The 26482-nt window shown below is 49.8% G+C and overlaps 1 protein-coding gene across 1 annotated transcript; it reads right to left on the bottom strand.

The window, feature by feature from the left end:
* Positions 1-2306: 2306 nt before the first annotated feature.
* On the bottom strand, positions 2307-19579 carry KCNG4 (potassium voltage-gated channel modifier subfamily G member 4). Its single transcript, XM_006045721.3, has 4 exons — positions 18777-19579; positions 18194-18399; positions 16283-17045; positions 2307-5114 (listed from the first exon to the last, which is right to left on the bottom strand). Coding segments are annotated over exons 2-4 (1536 nt in total). The 5' UTR covers positions 18196-18399; positions 18777-19579; the 3' UTR covers positions 2307-4343.
* Positions 19580-26482: the final 6903 nt, after the last annotated feature.

A 26482-nucleotide genomic window follows, 5' to 3' on the forward strand; every position in this document is an offset into this window, starting at 1 on the left:
ATTTTTGTATTTGCAACTTCTTTTGGTGAGTTTCCCAAATAAAATGTTAAGAAGTCAATTGCCCGGTGCCCAGTAATCATTCAACAAGTGAAGCCCATCATGAGCATTTCAACAAGAAGCAGAGGGAGTTTAAGCCCTTAGAGGGAGGTGGGCGGGGGGAGGCTGAGCCGTGCAGCCAGGCACTGAGTGTGAGATGCCCAGGTGGACAGGTAGGAACATGGTGGGCAGCTTGTGGGCAGAGATCTCCGTGAACTCCTATTCAAACTTGAACTACCTGTGGTTTTTGCTAAGGGAGCAGTTCTGCGGATAGTCAGGGACCGTGGTGAGCGTTTCTTTCTCAGCTCTCTCTTGGTTTCTTACCTGCCCCCACCTCCCATCATATAAACAGTTGCAATGAACTTCCCAGAATCACAGACTGTCCACACTGGGAGAAAACAACAGTCTCCTCCACCCTATCCATGGGATCAATGAGAGAAAGAAAGCCCAGTGGAATTGATTTCCATGTCCACGTTATACGAAGGGTAAGAGCTGGTGCTCAGAGGCCCCAAGACGACTCTCCTTACCCTGCTCGGGGTACGTGGCAACGAGTTACAATCTTGTTTTGAATAGTTTCTTTGCGGTCTCAAGCACTGTGTCAGATGAACCTAAGGGCTGATATACTATTAACAGAGTGTTCTGCTGGGAATCAGTATACTCGGATCTAACTAAATGAACCGGCTTTGTGGCCTTGGGTAGGTGGCTTTCTCATTCTGAGCCTTGGTCGCTCCATCTTAAAATGCAGAAGTGGATTTACTTCTTGTCCTTTTTCAGGGGTCATGGATTCCCTTGAGGGTTGATAAATGTCACTGGACCCTTGTTCAAAGCTGTGCATTTTGAGATGTACATAATCTCAAGAGGTTCACAGATACCCCATGGTAACCACCTGCTTAGACTGTCTTCTGATGGGCCTTCCAGTCCTAAAAGCCATGAAAACAGAATCAGTGAGTCAAGCCCCACCTGCTGGATGTTGAAGAATTAACCTATCCATCCTCAAGTCATGTGGGCTCAACTCTGGCTAGAGAGGTGTTGAATCAACATTTTAAAGTTGCCTCTGGGAGCCACATGGAAGTGACTTGAAGCAAAAGGCCCTTTGCTCTTTGCCTTCAGCTGGAAAATTTCAACTTTTGGCTGCAGTCATGCCCATTGGCCTCCAAGAAAAACAAGCTCTTCTGGGAATCGCGAGACTCTTTTCAGCCAATGGGGATGAAGAGACTGCCTAGCAACCTGCTGGTCATCCCCATTCTACCCAATCAGCATGAAGGAAAGGCAGCTCTGCCAAGCAAGATCAGTCCCCAGGGGACATGGAAGGGAGAGACAAATAGAGCTTTTAATTAAGCCCCACTTGTGAGTAATCAATTCCAATTTTCCGCTTCTAATTCGGTAAAGAATTTCCACCAGGCATGTACTGAGACATGGTAGAGGCTCATAATGTTGGTGATGGGCTCAACTGTTTTTCTTTTAATCTTGGCACATTTTCGTTTGGATGCCGAAATATGGGAAACAGGAAAAGAGGGAGGCCTTGGTGGGAGCCAGTCACAGAATGGGCTGAGTGGAAGTGAGGGGCTTTTGCCGCAGGTTTGCATCACAAAAAAGTCTCCAATCAGAAGAGAAAGGAGGACCTGGGACTTCCCTAACGGTCCAGGGAGATTCCCTGCTTCTAATGAGAAGGGTGAGAGTTTGATCCCTGGTCGGGGAACTAAGATCCCACATGCTGCACAGTGGCCAAAAATTTAGTAAGAGAAAAGAAGAAGAGGGAGTATCAATGTGGAGCCTGATATGGGTCGTAGGCCATTCCAGGTCTGGGGTGAGCTTGCCCCACGGAGGGGCCATGACTAAAATGGGGGAGGGTGTCTAGAAATTTGCATATTCTTTTAAAAATCATTATTTGCAAATGCTGTGCCTTGGAACAGCAGCAGCCCTGAGGATCTTCGTGGGACCCCAATTGGAAAACCACAGATTTAGCCCAGCCCCTGAAACTGACAGAGAGGGATGGGGCTAAAGTCATGGGTGGCTTTTCTGAAGGGCAAGACTTTTCCTTATGTGACTGGCCACTGTGCTGTGCTGTGCTTAGTCACTCAGTCATTTCTGACTCTTTGCTACCCCATGGACTATAGCCCACCAAGTTCCTCTGTCTATGGGGATTCTCTAGGCAAGAATACTGGAGTGGGTTACCATGCCCTCCTCCAGGGGATCTTCCTAACCCAGGGATCGAACCCAAGTCTCCTGCACTGTAGGCAGATTCTTTATTGTCTGAGCCATCAGGGAAGCCCAAGAATACTGGAGTGGGTAGCCTATCCCTTCTCCAGAGGATCTTTCTGACCCAGAAATCAAACCGGGGTCTCCTGCATTGCAGGGAGATTCTTTACCAGCTGAGCTACCAGGGAAGCCCTGACTAGCCACTCTGCCACCATACAGAGTGTCTATTTGGTGAAATGTCATCTTGGGAAGGACTAGGGAGTGCCCTGCTGATTCTTGGGGGGCTAGAGGAATGGGGGGACATGTATGCCCATCAGCTGAGATGGCACTCAGAGCAATCAAAGGGAATGAGGACTCCCCACGAGGTCAAGGCCAGCTTGAAGCTAGATGCTGGTGTAGATGGCCCCCTGCCCAAGCCACCTGTGGTTAAACTGACCCTGGCATTGCAGTCAGGGGGAAGCATATGCCCAGCACATAGTAGGCCTGCACTAAATACTAGTGAAATGAAGGTTGGTTGTCCCCATCGATGAAATGCTTACACGTGAACTACATTAGATCCAGAGGTCCACAACCTCCTCTCCATCATCCATTTGCAACCTTGTGCTCTTTCTTAGCAGATTTACAGTCCATGGCACATAGCAATGCATGGCGGAGCCACTGGTGGGAGGTCACTGGCCTCTCCCAGGTGTGCTCAGCTGGGAAACAAAAGATGAGACTTCAGGACCTGGCACCACCTGTACAATTAATGACATGGGGGAGGTAAGCGCTTGCAGCTTGCCTGAACTGCTCAATTGTTCCCTGTTCCAAACTGGCCCTCCAGCAGTCCATCCCATCATCTTCACCCACACTGCAGTCCATTCACATCGCCCCTTCCTCCAGCATCTCCAACGTCTCCTCTGCATCTGCTGAAAAGTCCAAGTCCTCTACACAGCATCTCATCCTGGCCCACCTTTCCAGCTTTGTCTTCCAAAACAACCCTTTTCATCCACCCCCTCCTGTGTCTCTGTGAAGCCCTCCATGAGCTGACTGCCCAGAGCTCACTGGTCCTTCTCCTCTGCTCAGGATGCACTGCTATCTCCAAAGACTTGGTCCAACCTCTGCGTCCTATGCTGGATGCAAAGGGCCAAGCATGTTAATGAATGAAACCTAACCCTAAGCAAATTAATTTGTTTAAATATAGGCCAAAGAAGGTCTTATCCTCTGGCATCAAGGGATCTGGGGAGCAGGCAGGGGGTGCAGATCCTAAGGCTGCCCTCGTTTCTATGCTGCATCTCTGGTGGTTTAGCTGAGAGTGGAAAGCCGAGGTCCCAAAAGGGCTAAAGGAACTAGCAGCAGGAATGGTTCTCTCAAGGGACAATTGGGTGCCTTAAGAGAGTTAGCCTCTGTCAAAGCCAAGGACTGAATAATTGGAGAAGGTCCCACCAAGAGCCCAGGAGGGCTTGCTGTGCCAGCAAGTGGGGCTCCTGCCCAGGTCCCAGGCACGTCAGGAGGGATGGCAGGCCCCCAGCCCCCACTGTGGGGTTTAACACAGATGCAGTTCTGCCTTCTTGGCTAAGGGCTTCCAGAGCTGGGCAGAGGCAGCTGCATTAGGAAAATGCCATGGGTGGTGTGAGCGATGGGAGAGTACACTGATCCCGGCTGGAACCACTGGTAGGGCTGGGTGGAGAGATCTGATCAGAGGGGTTTGCATGGACTGACCCCTCCAGTTCCTGGTGGTGCGTTGGCCCAGGAAAGAGGGTCTTAGGGGAGGAATGGAATTCTGTAGGTTCAGTTCTGTGGGCGTCTGGAATCCAGCCTGGGATGTTGAAGACTCTGCTGGCAAGGAAGGGAGACAGATCTAACCCAGCGAAATTGGATGTGCTCAGCGAGGGGCAGGGAGAGAGGAAATGGCAAGTGACATGGATAAGGCCAGCCCAGAACACTGTGCCCAGGAGGGTCACGAATCACCCGACCAAACATCCTTGGCCTTGAGCCCCTCCCAGCTTTGGGAGTGAGCCCCCAAGCTCTACAAACACACTCCTGGAGGATCCAGGCGCTGGTGTTCTCCAGCTCATGTCAGCCGAGGGCCATGCGCTGAAGGTCTGGCATCTTCGGGGGAGGATTTTGAGTTAAATGTATGCGATGGGCAAGGCAGGGCCCTCCAGGCTCAGGTCACTGACGTCCCTCAGGAGTTCGTGTTCGCTGGCCGTGGCCGCCTTCTGCAGGCGGCGGAGGCGGGCCTGCAGCTCCTCCTGCTCCTTCTTGAGCTCCAGGTAGGAGTGCGAGAAGGTGTGGAAGATGGACGTGGCCGGGAAGGCCATGATGAGAATGCCGCTCAGGATGCTGCTGAGGGCCACCATCTGGCCCGGCACGCTGCTGGGTACCATGTCTCCGTAGCCCACTGTTGTCATGGAGATGACGGCCCACCAATAGGAGGCCGGGATGCTAGTGAACTCCAGGACCCGCCCGGACTCATTCTCAGCCACGTAGACCAGAGGAGAGAAGAGAGTGATGGCCACGCACAGGAAGAGAAGGAGCAGGCCGAACTCGCGCGTGCAGCGGCGCACCGTGAGGCCCAGCGTCTGCAGCCCCAGCGAGTGGCGTGCCAGGCGCATCACGTAGAGGATGCGGAGAGCCCTCAGCACGCGCAGCGCCAGCCCCACCTTCTCCAGGTACGAGCTCCCTCCCGGCCGCTCGCCGTCCTCCTGGGGCTCGTCGGACACGGCGAGGGACACGTAGTAGGGGAAGATGGCCAGGATGTCGATGATGTTCAGGGGCCCTTGGAAGAACTGGCACTTGTTCTGAGCCTGGACAAACCGCAGGCAGAACTCGAGGGAAAACCAGGCCACGCAGACGGTCTCCACGATGAAAATGTAGTAGCATTTCTGCGAGCACTCCCCCTGGAGAGGTGAGGAAACGCAGGGTAGAGAGGAAGCACCGGAAATGGCAAGAGAACCATGCTGGAAAGCATTTCTAGAGTTATGTACTGATATTGAGACTGATTTCATATACACAGATTCCATAGGTATAGTCTGTACTAAAAATGCTATGCTGAGTCTATACTGAATATATTTCCTCTATATTTCATATATTAACTACATTATTAATATATGAATACATACTACTACATATTAATATTTAGTAATAATGTATTAATATTTAGAATACATGTTATATATTATATATGTCATAATAGATTGATATAATATATGTGTGCTAAGTCACTTCAGTCATGTCTGACTCTTAGGGACCCTATGTACTATAGCTGACCAGGCTCCTGTGTCCGTGGGATTCCCCAGGCAAGAATACTGGAGTGGCTTGCCATGCCCTCTTCCAGGGATCTTCCGGACCCAGGGATCGAACCCGTGTTTCCTGCAACTCCTGAACTGCAGGCAGATTCTTTACTACTGAGCCACCTGAGAACCCATTATACTATATATTAAACATTTAAATATATATTCTCTATATATTCTTTGTATAGTATATAGTCTTTATATTCTATCTATCTATCCATCTATCATTAATCTGTATCTCTATATCAATGGAGCTCTGTTTTAGACTCTTAGTCATCCGCCAGAACTCCCTTTTTATTGTAGTTCTCAAGTTGCAGCTGGGCACATGGCCAGTCAGATCAGAAACCATCTGATCTAGCTTCCCCTGCAGCTAAGTGTGGCCAAATGACCAAGTCCCTACCCACAGAATGTAAATAGAGGTGATGCACCGCACTTCCAGTTCCAGGACTTTAGTGGTGGGTGTGAGTTCTTGCACTCTTTCTCCCGTTCCTGTGAGCTGGGACTACCCAGCCTGCCCTGCAACCCAGCTTAGAACCAGCAGACTGGACCGATGCCCCAGGAAGGATAAGCATCATCGTGGGAAAAACCTGGGTCTCAGAATGAGAGCGGCCCACTCTCCTTGGCCCCTCTTTGGGTGAGAGAGAAACCAGTGTCTCTTGTGTTGAAGGGCTTCCCTGGTGGCTCAGATGGTAAAGAATCTGCCTGCAATGAGGGATACCTGGGTTCAATCCCTGGGTTGGGAAGATCCTCTGGAGGAAGGCATGACAACCTACTCCAGTATTTACCTGGAGAATCCCATGGACAGAGGAGCCTGGAGGGCTACAGTCCATGGGGTCATAAAGAGTTGGATACGACTGAGCGACTAAGCACATTGTGTTGAAAGCCATTCTCTCGTGGAGCCTCTTGGTTACAGCAGCCAACTTTCTCCTTTACCAACATGAGCAGCTCTGTGTACCAGGTGCTGATCTGGTGCTGTCACTTAAGCCCCACAGTGATGCCCTGAGCAGGCTTCACTGACAGTCCAGGAAATGATTCTGAGCATGGAAATAACTTGCCTGAGCCCACATTTGGAGGAGATGGTCTCCCGGAGACTGCAGACTATTTTGTAACATCTTTGCCCATGATCCCTCATTCATTCATCCAACAAAACTCACGGAGGGCAGGCTTGTCTGGTGGCTCAGTGGTAAAGAATCCACCTGCCAATGCAGAGGACATGGGTTTGATCCCTGGTCCGGGAAGATCCCACATGCTGTGGCGCAACAAAGCCCATTCGCCGCAACTGCTGAGCCTGCGCCCTGGAGCCTGTGCTCCACAATGAGAGAAGCCACTGCAATGAGAAGCCTGTGTACCGCAACTATGAATAGAGAGTAGCCCCTACTCACTGCAGCTAGAGAAAAGCCCGTGTAGCAATGAAAGGCCCAGCGCAGCCACAAATAAATACATAAAGTTACCTAAAAAAAAAAACTCATGGAGAGCTCACCTTGTGCCAGGTCCCATGCTAGACTTTGGAGGTAAAGGACCAGAGAAGCAGCTGTGGTTTCTGGGGGCTTGGAGGCTAGGGGTGGGTGGGTGGGGAGGGCAGAGGATGCCACCATTCCCAGTACAGCCCTGTGATGCAGATTGCAACTGTTTCCTTCCTAAGAGATCCCAGCCAGGTGGGGCTCCTGTGGCTTCCTCCCTGTGTCATTCACACCCCTACCCCTGCCCCCAACAGAGACTTCCGCTAGTCCTTCTGCCACTCAAAGTGTGTCCTGGAACCAAAAGCATAAGCCTCCCCTGGGAGCTGCAGAATCTGCATTTTAACAATAATTTATGCACACAATAAGGTTGGAGAAGCTCTGTTTCTAGTGTAGTGGTTCTCAGCCTTAACTGTGCATGTTAGAATCACCTGGGGGGCTTTGAAAAATCTGATGTCCAGGCTGGGACATCTAGGTTTGAGCCTGAGTGGTAGAACTTTCCAGAGGCCCCATCAATGATTCTCATGTGAAGCCAGAGTTGAGAACCTGACTCTACATATTACGACTATATGTGTATCATCTATATCTCCCTCTTGGTCTGCATCTACCTCTGCATTATCTGCAACTCCATCTATGTCTGGATCTCTGGCATCTGTATCCATGAGGCAATGAATGGCTGAAGCCAGCTGACTAAGTGAAAAGCAACACATTGACAGCTATGGTTTTCTTTGGATTAAAAGCCCCTGAGGTGGAAAAAGGAATTATTTCCAGTGCCTGGGCTCAAGGGAATGCTAAATTGAAATGTTCTTTTTGTCTGACCTTTGGAGGGAAAAGGGGGCTGGACTGTCCTGATCTCTATTCACCGGGTCTGAGTGGGGTAGCTCTCTCCCCTGCCCTCTCTGATCCAAGAGGTGGGAGTTGGTAGGGGTGCGGTTGCGGGCGTGGAGTCCCGAGTGTCTGGGACTCAGGTTCACTTCCACCTATTTAGGCAAGTCCTTCATCCCCCCTGGACCGTTGTTTCTCTGCCCCGGGAGAGCTGTGACCAATGGGAATAATGCAGGAGAGGTAGTTAGCAGGCTGCCACTGCTGCCGATGCATGAAACACTGCAGCTGCCTGTACAAGACGACCACGGGTCGCAGGCATGGTCTGCCCACTCAGCTGAAGGGTGACCATACCTTCTCCTATCCTGAATTCTACGAGAAGTGGAGGAAATTCTCCAGAACACAAGAGTTCTTTGCCATGACTGCCTGGGGTTTGCTTCGGGGTTCTGCAAAGTTCAGAAGTTTTGGATCCCGATTCCCCAGTCCTGCTACGAACTTGCTCTGTGACCTTTCGGAAGTCACTACCCCTTTCTGGGCTCTACCTCATGATAAAGAGGGTGGGACAGAATCGGCATTTCTCAAAGCCAATTCATAACCCCTGCGGCAGAATCCCCCGGAGTGCTTGTTACAAACGTGGGTTCTGGGGCTCCCATCACAAAATCAAAGGCCTGGAGGGTGGCCCAGGAATCTGCATTTTGGCAAGGCCTCCTATTGACTCAGAGGCACCTGGAAATTTTTCAGACTCTGGGCCAGACTCTCTCTATAAGGCCCCTTTCATCGCTGACATTTGGGGAGTTTTCCCTTTGGGGTAAGAGCGTTGGGTGGCGTGGGAGTAATCTCCCCAGACCAGTGACCCTGTAGTTCAGGAAGGTGACTCCTGGGAGGCAGAGAAGGCTCTGTGGGTCCTCCTCCCTCTGCCTCTGGTGCCAGCTTTTGGATATTCCAGGCATGAACCACCCACCTCCCGCCGGCCACCTCCCTGCACTGCAGCAAGTGCTGTGTGGAGTCACCCCTGCATTGCTGCTCAGCTCTGCATCCTAAACCAACCTCCCAGCACTGGTCCTCAGAGAAATGCCCTAACAGCCAGTGTTGGGGTGGTAGGGATTTACGGGGCTTGAGCTGAGAAAATGATTTCCAGGCCAGTCAATATCTGAGGAAAACTAGAACAGAAGGAAAGGACAGAGTCACCTTCTCTGAGGAGGTTTTCGGTTGTATTCTGCAGGTAGGATGGACCACTCATCCTGGTTTGCCCAGAACTTTCCAGATTGAGCAACAGAAAGTTCCAGGTCACCAGAAAGTCCCCCCTCAGTCCTGGGCAAACTAGGGTGCTTGGTCACCCTCGTGGGGGTACTTGTCCCTGGTGGGAATGAGGGGTGCTCTGATTCCCTCCTGCAATGAAGAGAAACAGGAGCAGCCCTGGGAAGGCTGGAGGGGTGAACGGTATGACAACATGATGGATGTCACAGGCAGATGAGGGGTGATGTTTCCATCCGTTTTGATGTTGTATCCACCATCCCTGGTGGATAGCAGGGGGGAATGGGGAGTAACCAGAAGTATGCGCAAGTATGCGCAAGTCCAAGAGCAGGCAAAGCTCACGGGAGGTGTACAGAATCACAGCAACAACAGCCGCCTCTGGATGGGATAGGGAAGACTACAGAGGAACCTGAACGAACATCCTGGGGTGATGGGAATATTCCATGCCTGCCAGGGCTGTGGGTGACATGGGCGTGCCCCATTTGTTACATCCGGCAGCTAAGACTTGTGCATTTCAATGTATGTAAATTTCTCCCATAAAACTGGAAAATAACAATAAAACACACGATGCTAAACAATTGGAGGTGGGAGGGCCTGGAGAGAGAGAACCCGAGTGGCAGGCTCTCGACTGTCTGGAAGGCTGAGTCATGGCTAGTAATTAGGGGTTCGTTAGATTATTCTATTTACTCTGCAAATGCCCCAAATTTTCCATCATGAAAAGATTTTTTTTTTTTAAATCAGAGTTGGAAATCAAAAGCACAATGAGGTACCACTCCACCCTCACCAGCTGTCCTTATAAGGACAAAAAGTAAGTGTCAGGGGATTAGTAGGTACAAACTACTAGGTATAAAATAAATAAGATACAAGGATGTGATATACAACACAAAGAATACAGCTGGTATTTTATAACAATATATTTAAATTGAGTATAAGGGAGAAAAATGTCGAATCACTCTGTTGTACCCCTAGAACTAATATACAGTAAAGCAGTAATACTTGGATAAAAACAAACAAGTGTTGTTGAGGCTGCGGAGAAATTAGAACCGCCCCCCCAAACGTTGCTGGTGGGAATGTAAAGCGGTCCAGCTGTTGTGGAAAACAGGTGGGTGGTCCCTTGAGAACTTAAACATACATTTGCTGTATGACTAAGCAATTTTGCTGCCAAGTGTATACTTCAAGGAACTGAAAACCCACATGCACACAAAAAAACTTGTGCATGAAGATTCGGAGCAGTGTGATAACAGCCCAAAAGTGGAAAGAAATGAAATGCTCAACAACAGATGAATGAATAAACACAATATGGTCTGTCCATACGATGGAATACTACTCAGCCATGAAAAGGAGTTCTGACATGTGCTACAAAGCTGATGGACTTTGAAAACCTTAAGCTCAATGGAAGAAGCCAACGTAAGAGACCATATGTTGTATTATTCTGTATCTATAAAGTGCCATGGGAAGGACTGATGCTGAAGCTGAAGCTCCAATACTTTGGTTATCTCGTGAAGAACTGACTCATTGGAAAAGACCCTGATGCTGGGAAAGATTGAAGGCAGGAGGAGAAGGGGATGACAGGGGATGAGATGGTTGGATGGCATTACCGACCTGATGGACATGAGTTTGAGCAAATTCCAGGAGTTGGTGATGGACAGGGAAGCCTGGTGTGCTGCAGTCCACGGGGTCACAAAGAGTCAGACATGACTGAGGGACTGAATTGAATAAAGTGCCCAAAAAAGGCAAATTCATGAAGATAGAAAGTACATTCACAGTCACCTGGGGCTGGTGGATAGCAGAGGGGAATGGGGAGTAACCAGAAGTATGCGCAAGTTTGCCTTTTAGGGTGATAAAAATGTTCTGGAATTAGTGGGGATGGTTGCACAACTGCATACTAAAAATGTCATTGATTTGTGCACCTTAAAAGGATGAACATTAGATGGTATATTATATCACAATAAAAAAGAAACCCGAGTTTGAGTGGCCGCATCAGTTCAGGCAAGGTGGAGTGGGTGGCCCACAGTCTTGCCCTGTCTTTCCCCAAAGCTCCGGAGTGGAGCTGCTCTGAAGGGCTTTGGGGTCAGGGGGCAGACGGGGCTTTCTGAGGACAGAGCCACTGTCCCTGAGGGACCATCTGGACAGGCTGTCCGGCAGACGGCTGCAGGTACAGCCAGGGCCAGTTCTAGAAGTTCCATCTGGGGGGGACTCAGGGCCAGAGTCTTGACCTTGCAGCCTCCCATGCACCCTTTGTCTCTCTCATAGCAACACCTGCCAGCTCCCCTTTGGGAACACAGCCAGTCTGACCCTCTTAGCTCAGTGCTGGTCTCATGGCTCCATTCAGCATTTTCACCTCCCTCCCTTTTCTTCCTCCTGGCCATGAATTCCATCATTTGTGCCTCTGGTCCTAGTCTCGGGGTGCTGGTGGTGCTGACTCATGCCTTGCGAAAGCCAGGTCTCTCTCTGCCACCCTCCTCTCCTTTGGGCCTCTTCCATGGTCTTCTCCCTCCCCCTCCCCACCTTGAACCAAAACCCTGAGAGCTCTGAGGAGGGTGTGGAGCAAGCAGGGGCGGGTTAGGAATTGAACCCCCCAGACACCAGGGGAGCATGGTGAGGCAGGAGGGACAGCATGAAGCATGTACTCAGGAGAGGGGGCCCCCATCCAGGAAATGGGGATTGGTGCTTGTTGGGTGAGATATTAGGGAGACTCAGCTGGGGGTGAGGACCCCCAAACTCCCCAAAGCAAGTTAAGAAGACTTTTCTAAAGCCATCACCAAATGTCACTGAACATAGAGAAGCTACAGAGAGGGGGCAGTACTATACAGAGCTGATTCATGGTCCAAGAAAGGAGGACCAAGGAGGACGAGATGCTGGCTCCAGCGGGAGGCTTTTTATCCAAGGTGGGGGAGGGGTGCTTGCAGCCCAAAAGGTGAGTTGCAAGCACAGCAGGAGAGAATTCTTCCGGCAAGGGACCCCAGGGGATCCACCTGATCTTTAAAAATCTCTGTGCCTTCCTTCCCAGTCCCCGTAAGAGTAGGGGCACAGCACAGGGCAGAGGGGGTGGGAGACGCAGAGCCCCGCGGTCCTACCCTCAGCCCCCTGGTGGCTCCGCCCCGACCCGGTGCGCTTTGCAGAGCTGCTATCCAGAGTGTGTCCCTTCTCAACATCCCCGAAGTCCCAAGCATGCCTCTGGGCGGAAGTGGAAGCTAAAATGAGGGCAGGGGGGTGGGGGGTGGGGGATGTGAGAGCACAGGCCTGTGCTTATCCCCTGAGGTCCTGAGAGCTGGGAGAGAGCCTGAGGAGCAAAGCAGATGCGCACGTGGGAGGGGCCTGAGCGGGTCCCAGAGGTGGGGGAAACAGCCAGTGCTGGCTGTGTGCCCACATAGGAGAACTAGACCATCGGTCCTAGGGCTCCGTCTGAGCAGGTGTGCCATTATCCTCATCTGCAGGTGAAGAAATAGAGGCACAGAGACAAAGGGGCTTGTCCCAGGGCAGAGCCAGGTAGCAGAAAGGAGGGAAGCAGGGGTCAAGATGAAAGGAGCAAGAGTTCAGTGGTAGCTGCCCAGTGGCCTCCCGCTTCCTCCAGAGGGATGGCAAGGTGTTCTGACCAGCAGAGATGCCGGGCAGGGGCTATTCGTACAGGGCACTAGGGCTGCATGGCAGCGTTGACAACCGTGGCAGAGGACTCGGGCAGAGGGAAGCAAAGAATCTGAGGAACTGATCATCGGACGGATGGACAAACGCACGGTGACATTTACAGACAGTGGAATGTTATGCGACCCTTAAAAGCAGTGCAGTACCGACACAAGCTACGACAGAGATGAACCTTGAACGCATTATATGGAGTGAATGAAGCCAGAAACAAAAGGCCACATATTGTAGGATTCCATTATAAGAAGTGTCTAGAACAGGAAAATCCGCGGAGATGGAAAGCAGCCAGGTGGTTGCCAGTGGCTGTGGGTGGAGGTGGGGAGTGGCTGCCTGATTGGCCCAGGAACTTAAAAGGAACGTTTTTTTTTAAAAAAGAAATATATTGGAATTTGATAGAGGTGTTGGCTGCACAGCATTATGAATTCTGCTAAATGCCACTGAATTGTTCACTTTAAGATGGTTAATTTTACGTTATATGAACTTTAAAAATGGAGCTGGGATGTTCAGAATACAAGCTCCAGGAAAGTGAGGAATTTGTCTGATCTGCAGCATCTAGATGAGTGGATTTAGTTGGCACTCAGTGACTGTTGATGAATGAATAAAAGGATAAATGTGATGACTTCCTATTAAGTAGCACCCAATAAGTGAATAATGATGATGACTAATATTTCTGAGCACTTCTTAAGTGTTGGTATTGTTCCAATCATGTTATATGAATATTACTCTTTTAATTCTCACCATAATCCCCTGGGGAAAGGGCTAACAGCATCCCCATTTTACAGATAAGGAAACTGAGGCTCAAAGAAGGTAAGTGACTTTCTCGAGATCACTGAGCTCATGAGGGGTGAAATCAAGATTCAAACCCAGGAGGGTTAGCAGAAGTTTCTGTCATGAGGGGGTCAGGTTTTGGAGCCAGGTGGAGGTGAGCTCAAATCCTGGCTGTGCCACTTTCTTCCTTTGAGCTTAAGAAAGTGATAAAACTCCCCTAAGCCTCAGTTTCCTTTCTGGCAAAATGGTTGTAGCTACAGTATCCATTTCCTTAAGCTGTTACAAAGATTAAGTCCATCCTGTCCAATGCCAGCCTCCTGAAGGGCACTTAATAAGCATCAGTTCTCTCATTCCTTTGGGGCTGAGCTCCACTAGGGAACCCAGCGAAGTCCACATACTTCCGGAGGGGCTTTAGGTACTTGTCTTGGTCCTTCCTGTCCATCTACTTCCTCCCTCTTCCATTTTAACTTGCAATCTTGGGCACAGAACTTGCTGCTCAACTGCCAAGTTTACTTAAGGGATATTGCTGTAAGAAGCTAGAAGGAAAAGGGAAGGAAAGTGCTTTCTTTGCATGTGTGCTGATTCTCCATCCCAGGGTGACACCTTCTCTATGTTTGATGGAGGAGCTCTATGGGTCACGTCCCCTTGGGACAACAACTTGGGCCCCCACACCTCCTGGGCACTGCCTGTCCCCAGGAGCAGCTGCCCAGCTTTGCAGCCGGGGCTGAATCTGCTTTCAGACTGATGTCCCAGAGGCCAAATACAAAATACCAGGCGTGTGTGGCCGAGAAAGAACATCATCTTTTTATGTAAATGTAAGGGCATGGTTTGAAAGAACAAAGCTGCCTGGTCCTCAGCCTCCAAGGCTCTCTGAATTACCATCAGAACAGCGAAATACACACACTTTTTTTTTTTTTTGGAGGGCAGGGCCTTGCGGCCCCTCTCTAGGCAGAACACCCAGTGGTGGCTTCCCAGTTGCATTGAGCTTGCAACTGGACTGGGAACACCACCTCTCTCATTCCACGAGTAGAAACGGCTTCTACAGGATTCTCACTCACCTCTAATTGAATTTTCCAGGTCCCTGTCACACCAATCTGGGTTCATACCCTGGGTAATTTTAAAAGCATTAGGCTTTGTAAAGAGCTTGTCTCTACACAGTCTAAATCCTGGCTCCCTGAAAATACCTAAGAGGAACAGGCTTGTGAAAAATCCAGGGGTCCTTCTTTAGCAACTAGGATCCAGGGCAACCTTGGAGCATAGGAGATTGAGGCTCCTTACTTTGTCCTAATCTTTCAACTGCAGTGTCCACACCTAAATATGTCAGTGAACAAGCAAATTCTTAAATCACATAATTTTGTGCTAAAGAATGAAAAAACAAAAGTCCATGATTAGAGCTACAGTTCTATGGGAAACAAGCTGTCTGAAAGTCAAAACATTTTGGTTGATTTGCTTTATAACAAAACATGTATAGATTGGGCAAGATATTTTATTCAACAAATATTTATTGAGAGCCTGCTCAGTGTGAAGCACTGACTGGTTCTACATCTATGTCCTCTCTATCTGGAAACTTCTCTGATCGTCCCTGGAATACATGTTTAAGGGAAGAGAACTTAGGTCAACTGACATTGGTTATAAACCATCCACAGCCTGCATAACTTTATGTATATGTTTTAATGATCGGGTCTCTCTCTCTGCTGTAATGTAAGCTCCATGAGTCAGGTGATGGGGAGCCATGGAGGATTATAGAGCAACATTTTCACGTAGGAAACAGTCCAATTCTCAGTTTGAAGCTCTCTAATAACCTTCCCAACAAAATGCTAGGTTTTTAACTCACATTTCAGACCATCTGGCCCCTTGGGGTATGTGGTGGGGGTGGGGAGGAGGGTTATCTCACAGCTTCCTGGAAAGACAGGGCTTGCTAAGTCACTTCAGTCATGTCCAACTCTCTGTGACCCCATAGACTGTAGCCCACCAGGCTCCTCTGTCCGTGGGATTCTCCAGGTGAGAATACTGGAGTGGGTTGCCATGCCCTCCTCTAGGAGATCTTCCCAACCCAGGGATCGAACCCACATCTCTTATAGCTCCTGCATTAGCAGACAGTTCTTTACCACTGAGCTACCAGAGAGGGCAGGAGTGGGTAAGCAAATGTTTCTGCTCAGGCCTCTTGGGGCAGGGTCACTTCTAGATTGACTCTTCATGAGTTCCCTGGAGGGAGGGACCTTCTGGGAGTGTCAGGAATGAGGGCTGAGGATCCCTTCTGTCATCGGCATCTTCGCTAGATTACTCCGAAGAAGCCAAGTGCCCTGAGCCTTAGTTTATTCCTCTGACAATGGAATGTCAGAGCTGAGATGCCCATGAGAAGGTTGGCTTAAGGAGGTAGGGAATCTGAACCTGGTCTAGTGCTCAGCACAGAATAGCTGCTCAGTTAACACACGATGGGTGCACTGAGTGTGTGAACCTTCACAGTGATGTCAGGTGTCTCATGGAGGAGGAAACTGAGGCTCAGAGAGGTTGGAGCGATTCTCTCGGCTTACAGAGCTAGGAGAGGCACGGCTGGGCCAGCTCTGCCCATTAAAACCACAATGTCCAGCGTTTGCTCTCAGGGGCAGGGCCCCTCCTGACTTTCATGGGTCCCCTTCATGTGCTTCTTTCTCAAAAAACAAAAAATATATAAAATATCTTTTACAACTGCCTTGTTCTGAAATTGAACACAGTCCACACTGGATCATATTCATTTCTTGCCTTCTTGTCTGAAAAGACATGAAAACGTTTTCGTGGGCCCCCAGTCCCACGGGTCCCGGGCACCCGCGCCTGATGGAGCGATGGACTACTCACCTTGTCCTCCTCCGCCCTCAGGTCGGGCATGGTGCTGACGCACAGGCTGACCGCCGTGGTGGCCACGAAGAGGATGGACAAACAAGCGAAGACCTTCCCGGGGAGCCCAGACTGCGGGTTCTCCACCATCTCGCGCAGCCGGCTCATGAAGAGCCCCCAGCGGGACGTGTGCACGGTGGGCCTCCCGGCCTCCCGCTGCCGCTGCAGGGCCTCCTCCTGGCGCAGCTCGGCCAGGTCGTCCAGCTTCCGCAGCAGCGTCCGCAAGCAGCACTTCTCCAGGTTGGCTTCTTCGATGCCCCAGTAGGTCAGCTCCTCCTGGAAGGACAGCACGCACATCTCCCGCAGGAGGACCAGCTTGCCAGCAGCCAGGAAGCTCACGATCACCCCGAAAGCGCTGGGGCTCCGGTCGAAGAAGAACTCCTGGTTGTCCTCGTCGTAATCGTCGCAGAGCTGCGCGATCTCCTCGTGGCTCCGGCAGAAGCGGAGTTTGCTCAGGCGGCTCAGCGGGAACTCGTCCAGCGTGCTCCACGGAAGCAGGTACCGCCGGCCCCCAACATTGACCAGCATCTCCTTCTTCAGGTCCGCAGTCGGGGAGGCGTCCAGCGCGCCCACCTTCCGGGCCCTGCGGTAGTAAATGCCTTTGATGGACGGCGGCTCCACGGGGCCGGGTAAGAAGGGACTCAAAGGGCTGCAGGAGCGGAAGTGATGATGTCCTGCATGCAGGCCCCTATCTCGGGAAGGCATGGATATTGCGGAAGAAGTCCTGGTGCCCGAAGGGACAAGAGCAAGAGAAGGAAGGAGCCATCAGTCTCAGGGCAGAGTCCTAGACCGCATCGCCTCATGTCTGCTTTCCCGCACCTGCATCCTTTATCCTTTTTTAATCTTTCATCCAGCACAGATTTACTGAGCACCTACTATGCACCTGGGATCTATCAGTGTAGAAAAGGACATGATGACATCCCTTCTCTGATGGAGCATTTATTTATATCTCAGAAGAATCTCCCTGGAACAGGCATTAGGTGGACTGGGACTCCGGTAGCTCAGTCCCGAGCTGGACAGGTCAGAGCTGTGTCACTTCCAGACTGTGTGATCTTGGGCCTGTAGCTTAACCTGTCTGTTCTCATTATCCTTATGCCAATGACAAGACTCACCCAACCTTGCAAAGTACAGTTATTGAAAATAGAGCTTAAGAGTGTAAAAGATTCTCAAGTTCACTGCCGGGTTGTAATCCCTTACAGACCGCCATCCCAGCTGGGTTTCTTAGCCTCGCTGAACCCTTTACTTCACTTGCTCAGCTGGGGCAGTTTGGATGCCCACCTCCTTGGGCACAGTGAGGGTTACAGGCAATAACACATATGAGGTGTATATTAAGCACCCTTCTAGATGCTTCTGACATGCCAGGCACTGAACCACATGCCTCTCCTATGATAAGTCATCTCAACAACCCCCTGAGGTAGACATTAGTATCTCCATTTTACAGATGAGGAAACTGAGGCCCAGAAAAGTTAAGTAACGGGGAACTGTGCTTGGCACAGCATCTGACTCCCAGGAGAAGCTCCACAACCATTGCCTCAGCCCTCTTACTCGCCTTCCCACTTAGAGGGTTGCTGTCAATGACAGTGCTCCTCCGTGTTCCTGGGCTGCTTGTCTCAGCCACCTTGCTGTGTGACCTTGCATCAGTTACTCCCCCTCTCTGGGCTTTGGTCTTGTCATCTGTGAAATGAAGGCTTCTCTAATGGTCTCTCCGTTTCAGACCTGTGTGGGACGCTTGACTTAGAGGAAGGATTTCAGATTTAGCCCATGCATTAAAGAAAGGCATTGCCACAATATTACTCATCCTCTGCCTCCCACAACCGTTTTCTGTGCTATTCATTCTAGCCAGAGCTGCTTCCGAAGCATCTATAACCTTACATTCCAAGATGCACTCCAATCAAGAGGAAAACTCAGCGGCTGAATGAAAATAAAAGTTTTCTCAATTTCAGAGCCAGTTGGATTCCAGCAGGCAGCGAAGAGTTGAATCACAGCCTATGCATTTCACACTTGCTCAGTACACAATGGTCTGTTATTCTGCGTGCATTACTTCATTTACAATGTACGGCCAGAAAACAATGAGCAGCCTGCGGAGAAAAGAGTATTTTGAAATCAAGGGAGCCTTCCCAAGCGTTCTTGTTTTCCCAGTGAAAAAGCCAGAGCCTGAGAGCTGAAGTGACTCGTCCAAGGTCACATGGTGAGTCCCAGTGCAACCCGGGACTTTGTCTCCCAGTAGCGTCTCTTTCTAGAACCCCCCCCCCCAAACTTTCCTTTCTTCATTCATTGCACAAACCTAACTTTGTAACCCACTGCCCCCCAGGAAGACCCGGCACACAAACCTCCTTCCAGAGCGTGGGAAAGGTATTCACTCAAAGCAGCGTTTTGGAAGGGATGTTTAAGAGCATCCTGTATACCCCCCACCCCCGCAGCAAATACTAACTTCTTCCCCTGAAGTTTAACTCACCCTCCTGTCTCAGGGAGCCTATTTCCAGCTGTCTCTCTGCCGGGCAAGGCAAAGGGAGCCCATGTCTTGATGCCCAGGGAAGAGACGGGTTTGTGGTGAAGATGAAGGGGAAGAAAAGAAAAATCCCAAACACAGCAGTTTCTGGCTGAGTTAGTTTTCAACCTTTCTTCCCTTGCCTCCTTCAGAAACCAGAAGTCCATTCATTCTGAATCTCTCTCTCCAGCAGCTGCAGAAAAGCCCAAGAGGAGTGGGATGGGTTGTTGTTTTTTTTGAAAGAACCTAGAAGTCCCTTTCCCTGTGAGAGGTGAGGGTCTGAGGGGTTTGTGATGGGAGGGAGCCGGGCCAGCTGTCCTGCTTCAGCGGCAGGCTCTGCACTGAGTCCCACGGGGACAGCCAGTGTGGTCCTGCAAGAGAAGGGGGGGCAGGAATGGGAAGGGCTTAGAAATAATCTCTCCATCAGCCAGGCAGCAGGCAGAAACAGCAGCCGCTGCTCTGCCAACCGCCTGGAAGGCAAGGAGGGCTGTCATCCCTCCCCGCCAAGGAGGAGCAGAACTCGGAAGGGGTGGAGGGCAGCCAGGGACTCGGGCGTCTGCCTTTATCTGTCCCTGGGCTCCTGGGGATGTGTTGATGATGGGGAGGTGCCCAGGAAAAGGCTGCAAGAGGAACTTTTTCTGCTTTTAACCAGCCCAGGCCTGGGACAGGTTCCGGGAAATCCAGCATCTGAGCACTGGTGAAGGTCCTGGAGGCTGTGTGATGGGTCAGGACCGGGAGTGAGCTCGGAGTCATACATACCTGGCTCCCTGGCTCCCATGTGAGTGACTGGGTGACCTTGGGCAGGCGAGCGTCAGTTTCCTTATCTGTAAAAAATATGTGAAGGAGAGGGGGTTTGGCCACAAGGCACATGGCAGGCTCCTTCTGTGGGTTTGGCTGCACACTCAGGGGAAAGAGGAAGAGGCTCAGTCCTGGGGCCTGTGTCCTGGTTTCAACTCTGTACTACCTTGCTGTGCATCCTTGGTCGGTGACTTCACCTCTCTGGGCCTCAGTTTTCTCACTGGTCAAACGAGGACAGTTGAAACGGTGATGGCTAAAATTGCAACAGCATCTTCTCATGTAGGCGGTCAGTGTACAGCAGCTCTTCTTAATTTTCTTAAGAGGTTCTGAGGCCCGGTCTCTTGGCTTCCAGAGGGGAGTTGTTATTATCGGCTCCATTCTGCAGATGAAGCCCGGAGGTCCAAGGAGGAGGCTTGCTCAAGGTCACTTGCTGGCTGGAATGTGCACTGAACAGGGACTGAGTTCTGTGCAAGGATCTGGGAGTGAGGAAGTCCAAGCTGGAGTCTTCCGAAGCTACTTGGAGGGGGTGGCAGGAGCAGGGTGGGGACCCCGGGGGCTCTCTGCGGCCTGGGCAGTGGAGGAATCCAGGCAGGAGCAGAGGAACTGATGGGATAGAGGCAGGGTAGCAGTTTTCAAATGGTATTGCCCCAAATCCAAGGGTTCTACCCAAAAGGCTGGAATTGGGGGAGTGACGAAGGGGAGGGCGGGGCATGAGACCCTGCCTCACCATGGCAACTTCAGTTGGGTCGGTTTCCCACAGTGAGTCTGTAAGTGTAACCCAAATTAATACTGTGGCCCCACAAGGCCCAGTCCCCACACTCGGCCCACTCCGAGACCCCGGGGTGCCTGTTAGTGATGGAGATGCTCCTCCCCCTTCCTCTGACTCTCTCCATCCCAGTCCTCTCAGACCCCACGGCTGCTCCAGAGCCTCTCAGACCAGATTACAAAATCATCTTTCCAGCTTCTGCTGGCTTTCCCCCCTCCTCTCTCTCTCTCTGTCTCCCCAGCTCCCCCAGCTCATCACTACTTGTCTTGATTTAACATCTCTGGCCAAATCTTCCCCAGCCTGTTCCCCTACCTCTCAGTTCTCTTTGGATCCGAAGTGCATGTGTTCCAGTCAAGAATTTACCACTTCTGGGACTATCCTGGTGGTCCAGTGGTTAACAGCCCCTGCTTTCAGTGCAGGGGGTGTGGATTCGATCCTTGGTCGGGGAACTAAAATCGCATATGCTGTGTGATGTGGCCAATTTTTTTTTTAATTAAGAAAAAGAATTTACCACTAACCTGCTGGGTGACCTTCAGCAAGTTTCTTAACCTCTCTGGGCCTCAATTCCCTCACCTGTGAAATAAAGATGACAGCCCCTACTTATTGGTTTGTTATGAGTATTGGACAAGTCAGTTTATGTTTACAAGGCAGAGCACGAAGAAGAAGAGTGTCTGGGACCAAGCAAGTCCATTTAAGTGCTTGCTGTTATTATGATTATTACCTTAACAAGTCACCTGCAAGAAACCCCAAAAGGGCAGAAAGAGCCTGAGCTCTCAAGGCCAGCCTGTGGCAGGCCAGTGCTCTTGCCACAGCCCCAGTGCCGTCTCTCAACACTGTCTCTTTGTCCAGGCCATAGGGCCTTTGACCTTAGCCTGGTGTCCTGGCCCAGGGCATTCACTGAGTCTTTCCACAGGACTTGGTAAAGTCCTGATCCCTATTTAACTTAATGCCACTGCTTTCCTACCCACAGTATTCCCCCTTGTGCATACTTGACCTCAGCTACCCAGGGAACGGAGCCTAGCCCCCATCCCATCCCTTTCCAACCTCCGGGAATCTGGGATACAGGACAGCCTATGCCAGCGCATCCTTGGTGTCTTCTGAAAGACTGCCACCTGCCATATTTTTGTGAAGAAGGGATGGCCTTTGACCATGCATGAGTCTCCTAGGGCTGCTATAAGAAAACACACAGACGTAGTAGCTTAAAAGAATGCAACTGTGTTATCTTGTAGCTCTGGAAGCCAGAAGTGCCAAATGGATGTTAGGGGCTAACATCAACACATTATCAGGGCTGTGTTCCTGCTGGAGTTTCTAGGGGAGAGTCTGTTTCCAATCCTGGGGGGAGCCCACATTCCTTGGCTGGTGGCTGCATTACTCTGACCTCTGCTTCTGTCCCCCTTCCCTGAGCCCCCTGCCTCCCTCTTATAAGGACCCTCATGATTACCTTGAGCCCGCTGGATAATCCAGGATAATCTTTGGATTTTAAGATCCTTAACTCAATCATATCTACAAAGTTCCTCTTGCCAAGTCTATAACATATTTGCAGGTCCCAGGGATTAAGATGTAGATATCTTTAAGCCCAGTGAGATCCATTTTAGACTGTTGACCTCCAGCACTGTGACGTAATAAATGTGTGCCGTTTCAAGCTGCCAATTTTTTGGCATTTATTACAGGAGCAACAGCAAACTAATACAAACCCTAACTGGGGGAGGGGCAGGCAGGCAACAAACCAGGCATCAGAGACACTCACAATTTGTTGAGGGAAAGGTCCTTCCCAGGCCTGCCAGTACTTGCTTCCAGAAGTTAAGATCCATCCATCCATGTAACGTACGCTTACCGAGATCTACTCTGCCACAGTGGTTGCTCACTTGCTGTGTGACTTTGGGCAAATCATTTTCCCTCCCTGTGCCTCAGGAAAGATTGAGTAATGATAGTCCTTACCTCACAGGGTGATTATGAGGTGTGAATGAGTAAATGCATGGGAAGTGCTGACTTCAGAGCCTGGCATACGGTAAGTGCTTAATGAGAAATAATTTCCATCATCTCCGTTATCTATAATTACAGGAGCTCAAGTCTCCTGATAACAGAGCATGAGAAGAGCAGATCCTAGGGTGTTGCGAGTGAGCAGAGGAGGCAAATAAACGGTGGTGGGCTGTTAAGTGATAATAACTGACTTTCTGGTGGGGGTGGGGGGAAATGCTGGTTGGTAGCATTTGCCTATTACTGCGGTGTCAATACTCCTATCACGAGACTTCATGCTGACAACAGAACATCTTGGCTCTTCTAAGCCTGTGCCTCTTTGCTCCGTGCATCACAGCACACACAGCTCACCAGGTGGCCAGGGACACTCTCCCCAAGCAGGACCCCCTGTTAAGCCTTGATGGGCAGGTGGCAAGTTTATGATGCAAGAGAGCAGACAGGAAGGTGGGAATGAAAAATGATGGGATTCTCTACCTTGCCGAGGGCTACAGACTTTTCCCTGGCCTGGGGGAGCCATTGGTGATGAAAGCTGCGGTTCTCCACACTGGAATGTTTTAGCATCACTCTGATGAGGTTGTAAAAACTCCAATGACTGGACCACGTCAGTGAAATCAGAACTTCCAGGATTCATATGCATTTTTTCAGAGCCCGCAGTAGCTCACTCAGATGCTTCTGGAGGCAGTGTAAACTGACTCTTTTGTTTCATTTCGGTTTTGACTGGCTTGCTGGATATTAGTTCCCTGACCAGGGATTGAACTCATACCGCCCGTCAGTGAAAGGGTGGAGTTCTAACCACTGGATCACCAGGGAATTCCCCTCGTATGACCCTTTCAAAGGGCAAGTTGGGACTATTGACCAAAATAAGAAATTTGAATGCCCTCTGGCCCCCAGTCATATGTCTAAGAATTTATTCTGCAGATATGCGTGTATATGTCTGCAAAGACCATATAAAGATATTCATCACAGCATAGTCTGTGATTGCAGCAGATTGGAAATGACTGAAATATTCCTCATTAGGGGGTTGGTTAATAAATGGTGGTCATAAAGGCAAGAAAAAACTCCATCTGTTAGAAAGAAGCAGAATCTATACATACTGACATGAAAGGGCCAGCAAGACAGGTAAAGTGCAGAGTGCAGATCATTTTCAAAGCACTAGTTTGTTTGAGGTAGACAAGAAGGGTGTGTTTGTGTGTGTGTGTGTGTGTGTGTGTGTGTGTGTTGAATAGAAAATGGGTAAAACTTAGAAATTGGGGTTGCCTCTGGGACAGATTGAGGGCAGGAGGAGAAGGGGGCGACAGAGGATGAGTTGGTTGGATGGTATCACCGACTCAATGGACATGAGTTTGAGCAAACTGGGGGAGATAGTTTGGACAGGGGAGCCTGGCGTGCTGCAGTCCATGGGGTGGCACAGAGTCAGACATGACTGAGTGACTGAACAACAACTGAGGAGGGAACCCCAGGGTTTGGGGAAGGGGTGAAATAGAGGGGAAATTTCCTTTTCTCTATATCATTTTGTACTGTTTGATTTTTAAAAACCATGGATGTGTATTGATTCAAAAAAACTTCTTCTTAAAATTAAAGTAATAGGCATCTTGGTGCCAGGGGGAGGAGGAGCCATCTGAGAAGAAGGAGATCATTTATCAGCACCCCCAACCCCCACCAATGGAGTGACCAGATCAAGGTCTTTATGCCCCTGGGGTCATTCAGCATGACCTCATTGGGGAAACTGAGGCAACCAAGTAATCTTTTTTAAGGACTTGAAGTAAAAGCACACTCGGATCATATCCCACATTCTGAGAGTCCCAAAGTCAAGGGGCCTCCAGAAGCCAAGAGAGATGACATGAGGCAGGTTGGGTGGGGATTGTGGGGGAACCAAAACATCAGTCACAAACGTGGAATGTGGGTCCCATATTGTGGGATCTTTACACTTTGAAGGGAGAGCTGTAACCCTGATTTTTATGCTCACTCTCTCACGTTCTGAATGTTGCCAACTCATGAGAAATTTATCAAGTGCCAGCAGATATGTGCATATCTGCTGACCCGGCAATTCCGCTCCTAGGTGTATGCCCATGAGGACCGTGCACATATGCTCACCAGAAGGCATGGGTTAGGAGGCTTGTCACAGCGCTGCTCTAACAGCAGCAAATTGCAACCCCCACCAACAGGAGAGTGCGTAAACAAACCATGTGTGTTCCCACAGTGAAATACCACAGGGCAACAGGGGTGCACACACCACAGCCATCTGCAACGACTCGGAAGAGTCTCCCAGCCATTACGCTGAGTGAACGGAGCTAGACACAAATGAGCAGATACAGTGAGACTCAAAAGCAGGCAAGACTAACCCACGGTAATAAAAGTCTGGAAAATGATTGCCTCTGGGGGTGCATAGCGGGTTCTGGGGGCTGATTACAGTGCGTTAAACCCATGCAAGTAATGTGTGTACTTTAGTATGCATGTTGTGTTTAATTTTTATAAGTTAAAAAAAAAAAAAAAAACACCATGGAGGACCAAATAAGACATGTCAGTGGGCTGGATTCAACCTTGGGCTCCCAGTTAGGACCAGACTGTCATAGCAAATGGCTTTGGAGTGGCCAGGTTTTCAAAGCCACTCTAGCCACAGAACCTCTGCTTTTTGTCAGTCACCCCTGAACCCTGCAGTTACGCCCAGCTCTGTCTCTTCTTCAACCAGCCTCCCTCCCATCCTCGTGGGACTCTGAGGAAAACTAGAGAAAATTCAGCAGGGAAGGCTTACCTTTTCCCTCCCACCTCCCTTTTACCTTCCTTTTCTGAAAGGAAGAAGATGATTGGACTAATGACAGCTGCTTCAGCTTTCTGTTTAAAAAGATGGCTCAAGATGTAATTATCCCCAGTGAAAGATGCAAGCTCTTCTGGAAAGCAAGTCTGCCCTCAGGCAGTTTGCTGAAGTTGTGGGGACAGTTTCTGCTACAAAGTAAGCACGTGCCATTGCTTCTGAATGCCAGGCAGCTGAGTCCTTTCACTTGGAGGAGGAATCGCTCCCCCTCCCCCCAAGGAGACAAGATGTTTTATATATTTTGATTGGGAGATTACAGAACATAACAGGGGCTGGGGTCTCAGCTCCCCTCACCCTCCAGGTGCTTGTAACTTTTTATTATGACATTTTAAAAACAAGCAGAAAAATTGCAAGACTGGTACAATGAACATCTGTATTCCCTGCCTAGGCTCATAACTGCTAGTATTTTGTCATATTGACTTTATATATGAATATATATATATTTTTTCTGAAACACTGCAAAATGAACTACAGACACTGTGGCAATTCACGTTGAATTCTTCAGCATAGACAGTCAGAAAAATAATTTTATACATAATCAAAAAACTCATCATCACACCAAACACAATTGGTAAGAATTAACAAAAATTCCCTAACATCAGCTGATAGTCTGTAATCAAATGTCCATCTCCAAAATGTCTTTTATAGTGTTTTTTCAGACCAACATCCAAAGAAAGATCACATGGCATTGGTGGATTATGTTTCTTTACTGTTTCAATTTCCAACAGTGTTCTGTTCTCCCCACTCCTTGCCCCAAGCCCCCATGACACTGTTTTTTTAAAGTGATCAGGCCAGTTGTTGGCATAGACTGTTTGCTTCTCTTTCTAGATTTACTGCATGGTTGCCAAGTGTCCTTCTCCCCCTACTCTTTCTGGAAATTAGGTCTAAAGGATTGATAACATTTGGGTTAAATAGTTTGGGCAAAAATGCTTTATAGGTTAGCTCCAGATGCTTGGTGCACCACCAGGGATGATGCCAAGATGTGGGGTGAGTGGTCAGCACAGCCAGTCAGATGAGGCTAGAAAGGGAAACGGGAGTCAGAGAGAACATGGCTTTGAATGCTGGGTTGGCACTTGGATCTTAAATCAAAAGGCCTTCCAGTTATTAAAAAAAAAAAAAAAACAACTCAGGAAGAATATGACCAGATCTGACCTGGGGTAGGATGCAAAGACCAGATGAAGAAAAAGATGAGGCAGGGACCCCAGTTAGGACACCACGGGAAGAGGGCAGGAGGCAGAGGGCAAGGACCCGAACAGAGTAGGCAGGCAGATCTAGACAAGATTCAGGAGGAGGTTGGCAGGAGGTGCTTGGGGAGTGGAG

The sequence above is a fragment of the Bubalus bubalis genome, chromosome 18 (genome assembly GCF_019923935.1).
Source record: "Bubalus bubalis isolate 160015118507 breed Murrah chromosome 18, NDDB_SH_1, whole genome shotgun sequence".
NCBI lineage: Eukaryota > Metazoa > Chordata > Mammalia > Artiodactyla > Bovidae > Bubalus > Bubalus bubalis.

Bases quoted from the DNA above. Each gene is read 5' to 3' on its own strand.
- KCNG4 (XM_006045721.3), bottom strand. The intron at 5,115-16,282 runs GTGAGTAGTCCA...TCACCTCTCCAG, and splicing joins TGAGGGCGGAGGAGGACAAG to GGGGAGTGCTCGCAGAAATG.